This window comes from Tricharina praecox (genome assembly GCF_024521635.1).
Source record: "Tricharina praecox strain CBS 144465 chromosome Unknown BZA05scaffold_12, whole genome shotgun sequence".
Lineage (NCBI taxonomy): Eukaryota > Fungi > Ascomycota > Pezizomycetes > Pezizales > Pyronemataceae > Tricharina > Tricharina praecox.
The window spans coordinates 929134-933558 of NW_026250414.1; the positions used below are offsets into that span (position 1 = coordinate 929134).

At 55.0% G+C, this 4425-nt stretch overlaps 1 protein-coding gene across 1 annotated transcript; it reads left to right on the forward strand.

Moving 5' to 3' along the window:
* The first annotated feature begins 1978 nt into the window (after window positions 1-1978).
* BZA05DRAFT_398687 (uncharacterized protein) lies at window positions 1979-2891 on the forward strand. The gene has a single exon (XM_051483736.1). It carries the CDS (start codon window positions 2030-2032, stop codon window positions 2714-2716), a length of 687 nt encoding a protein of 228 aa, XP_051339531.1. The 5' UTR covers window positions 1979-2029; the 3' UTR covers window positions 2717-2891.
* Window positions 2892-4425: the final 1534 nt, after the last annotated feature.

Here is a 4425-nt window from a genome sequence, read left to right on the forward strand (position 1 = left end):
AACTTGTCCACCGTTGTCCACCATTGTCCATTGTTGTCTACCGGATATCCACATCTTTAACCGACTAGAGTAGAGCAGAGAAGAGTAGAGCAGAGTAGAGCAGATCAAAGCAAGAGTACCGTAGAGTACCATAGTCCGTCACTACCGTAGAGCAAATAGTAGCGCTGGTAACTACGGTACAAGTAGTACCGGTACATACTTGCCGGCAGGGCCATCATTCTTTTCGACAAAGTAGCCGAGCCCAGTCCCACACGGTAGAGTACAAGTACTTCTTTAGGGAGAAGGTACCTACTCCAGAGTCCAGACTGCTGCCTAAGTGGATTTTCATTTTATTTTGTTCCTTTTGTTCCTTTTGGACGGTTGGCCCCAATTCCCAACAAAATGTCCGCATTTCGTAGCCCGCTGCCCGAAGCCCGCAGTTCGTAGCCCGATTTCGCGACCTCCCGAGTCCCGACCTCCCGCTGGGTGGCGTGCGTAGATACTAGTGGAATCGGGAGGGGTGGAGGAGCGCGGAGGTTCGTGTCCCTCGAATCCTACGTAAAACTCTAGTTGGAGTCTACTAGTAATTGAGTATGAAACTGGAATCAAACGGCCGTTTACTTTCGGCGGTCGAACGGACTGGACATAACGGACTGAATGCGGGACCGGAATGAGCGCGGGACCACTTCGGGGGAGCTATTGACGCCACTAACTACTATTACTATCTTGAGTAACTACTGGGTATAGTTGCTACCGTAGTAGGTATGCCTGCGTAATTTATACCTGGGTAGGTACATGGCGCTTCGTTTCGTCACCGAGCAGTTCAGCCTTATCCTTTCCGATCCTCCCCTCCCCTCTCCTCCACTCCGAGTCCGAAAGTCTCTGGCACGGCGCAACGGTGGGGTACCGTGCTTTGCCGTACTCTGCCGTCTCTACCGTGCCGTAGGTACCGAAGGGGGAGTAAATACCTCTGGCGAGGTGGATAATGGGTGTGTATTTTATAGTACCGTGTAGTATCGTATAGTACCGTCTAGCACTATACCATAGAATATACGGGTTGACACTTGACAGTACCTACATACCATAGAATATACGGGTTAACAATATCGTATAGAATATACGGCTCGAGAAAGTATCCCTCTCCCCAAACCCAACCCGCCAACCCGCCAACCCGCAAAGTTCAAACCCACAACCTCCCACCTTCCCCATCCGAATCCTCGGCTATCTCGAGGATTAGAGTGGTGAGTAATATGTCCCTAGGTATGTCCCTAGGTATGTCCCTACCTAGAGTACATACATACATACATGCCGTACATCGGTGGGAGGGGGGGTCTGCCTGGGCAGGCCTTGCCTTGCCCTTGCCCTTGCCCTTGCCGGGGGAGGGGGGAGGGGCGCAGGCCAACGCCTGTTTTGGGCCAGGGAATCGGACTGCTGCACAGGCACCAGCACGAAGAAGAGAAATAGTATGCTATGTAGGAGGGCGGCAATTCCGTCACGTTGGCGGTCGGCGGAAAGATTATTCATAATTCGTGCCTGTATGATACCTACCGTATGTAACTAACTAGGGGGGGGGGGGGGGGGGGGGGGGACGTGGTATGCCTAATCGTGGCGGAGCCTCCTGCTCCTGTCGAGTATACAGTATCATACGGAGTAGAGTTGGTGCCTCGCATGTCAGCGGCTGGCGGCTGGCAGGCAAGCAGGCAGCCCCCACTGTTTTCTACCTACTTGTTGCTGGACCTTCATCTACAGTAGGTAGAGTACTGTTGCATCTATTTCACCCTACATACATACAGCCAGCCAGCCAATTGGCCGCCCGCCGATGCAGGTATCGACGAGGGAAGGTCGAATTCCCGTCCGTGATTGGATGCGCCGACGACGATGGGAAATTTCCTCAACGCGGGGGCCGAATGGCTGGGAAGTAGGTGGGAAGTAGGTGGGAAGTAGCTACCTTCTGAACGCGACGGAAGGAAAGAACTCCAGGTTGGGTTCGGATGCTGCCAGGCAGGCCATCAGGCCACTTTCTTTTGAAAGAGACGAGACGAAATGAAACATGCCTCCTCCTCCTCCTCTTCTTCTTCTTCTTTTCTCTTGCTTCCGCCTGACCGGAGGAAGACGGGTGCTGGACGAGGCCGGCACTGGCACTGAGGGGGCATGGGGGCGCAAGTTGCGTCCACACCGTGGAATTCCCGACGCGCGAAATCGGCGGGTTAGATTAGAGTACACTTCTACCGGCTCCGGCGAGCGGGCGTATTTCGCGGTCTGTCGATCAGTCGGTAGCTTCCCTCCCCCCACTCCCTCCCCCGCGCACTCCCTCCCCCGCGCAACTATTCTACCCCGCGCGCGCGATGGCCCGCACGGCCGCACCCCGTCTGATCAGTGCCGTTGGGGTGTCGGGGAACGCCTCTCAGCACTTGCGACTCGAACCCTTCACCCTTCACCCGTGTCTGACTTCCTTCCTTCCTTCCTTCCTTCCTTCCTTCCTTCCTTCCTTCCAAGTTCTGTCTGTCTGGCTGGCTGGCTGACTATCCACTGGCCGCTTACGAGCGCGAGCACGAGCGCGAGAGCGAACGACGATCCGATCTTGCAAGATTCGGATGTGCAGTACCTACTCTACTGCAGTGCACTGTGCAGCGGTGCGGTGCAGACTCCTGGTGCAGACTGTATGGTGCGGTGCGGTGCTGAGGTGAGAACGATAGGGCTGAATTACCGTTACTCTACTTGCTCTACGATACGGTAGGTACTCTGGGTAGGGTAGTTAGAGTAGAGTGGGTAAAAGTGCTCTGACAGGTTCTCGGTAGATCTGCGGATTCTTGGCGGTTGGGGAGGGGGGAGGGGGGTGAGATGAGAAAGATGGGTAAGATGGATGGGTAAGTAGGTGGACGGGTGATGGGGTGGGTTGGGTTGGGGGGAGCAGAGGAGGAGCGGGAGCGGGAGGGGCAGAAGGACTGGGAGGAGTCAGCACGCAGTAGCTATCGTTGGTCAAAGTCAAAGTGAGCAGGAAGGTAGGCGGACCCGGTTCGGTTCGGTTGGTGAACTGTGCTGTGCTACCTAACGTATGATGTACGGTAGTTACTGTGCTGTGCCCGCGATTGCCATCGCAGAGTAGAGTACATATCGTCGGGGAGCGTGAGCGTGAGTGAGGCTCAGTTGTCGATGCAGGTTGCAGGTTGCACACTCGCAGACTTGCAGGCTGCAATTTCAGTGTCTGTTTACGATTCCGCTTTCCGTTTACGCTTCCGTACAGAGTAACTCAACTACTGACCCAAGCAAGAATTTGATACTCTACTCCAATAACCATCCGCGACGCACTATACTTGTCATCGTCCCGCATCGTGGCTCGTCGAGATACCATGCTCAATCGCTCTGTAAGAGGTAGCTGGTCACTCTTAGGTAACTGCCCAAGTACATTCTACTGGCGATGACTGCAACACTGTCGAGCACTTGCCCCCCCCTCGCCCCCGCCGGCCGGTCAGTCTGTCGGTCGATCAACCTGTCGGTCTAATAGTATTACCCCGATCACATCCCGCACTGGGATTGTGTATTGATAATTGTCCGAGCTGAACGTGTACTCTAACTATACCTACCACGTACCTAGTACCCAGTAGCAGTAGTACCTCCCTCCCTCCCTCCTCCCTCCGCCAACTCTATTCCCTCCGTTCGCTCGCGAGGGGCGGATCGAGCTGAACAATCCCGCCCGCCTATGTACATACGTGCTCCCGCCTGCTCCCGGATGCGCGGAAACACCTGCGGTTCCCCTCCCCTCCCCCTCTCCTCTGCGTTGCTGATTGAGTTCACACTCAGCTTATGCCATGGCCTCGCTCCTTCCTTAGTCAACGTCCGCGTCCAATCCCCCGTCCAATCCTGCCCCGTTCCATGGGCCTCACGATAGGCAGAGCAGAGCAGAGCAGAGCAGAGCAGAGCAGAGCAGAGCAGAGTACATACGCGGGCACGATTCCTGATTGGAATATTGGAATATTGGAATGCAGGCACTGGGTAGGCAGGTGGACAGACCGTAGGCAACGATATGGAGATGAGAGGCCTGAGGCGGAATTGCAGACTTGCAGTGTCTAGACTCTAGCCCCGTCGCGCTCGCCGCGCTCGTCGCTGATGCGACGTGTGTATGTATATATGTGTGTATGTATATATGTGTGTATGTATATATGTGTGTATGTAAGAGGTAAGAGGTAAGAGGGAGGTACTTACGTACATACGGGGTACGGTGGCAGAGGCGGAAACGTAAGTATAGCAAGTAAGTAGGCGCTGACCGACTCGCAATATTTAGAGTAGGTGCATACAAACCTCGCCTCTGCGAGTCCGCGGTGGTGGGCTCACGGTTCAACAGGTAGGCCTGGTAGGGTTCTGGCATCTGCTTCTGCTTCCCTAAGCCGTGGGGCCATGATGACTGCTGACATTACAGCCGTTGGGGTTGATTGGGTTGGTTGCGGA

Excerpts from the sequence above, each read along its gene's own strand:
- BZA05DRAFT_398687 (XM_051483736.1), top strand. The coding sequence starts at position 2,030 with ATGCCTCCTCCTCCTCCTCTTCTTCTTCTTCTTTTCTCTTGCTTCCGC.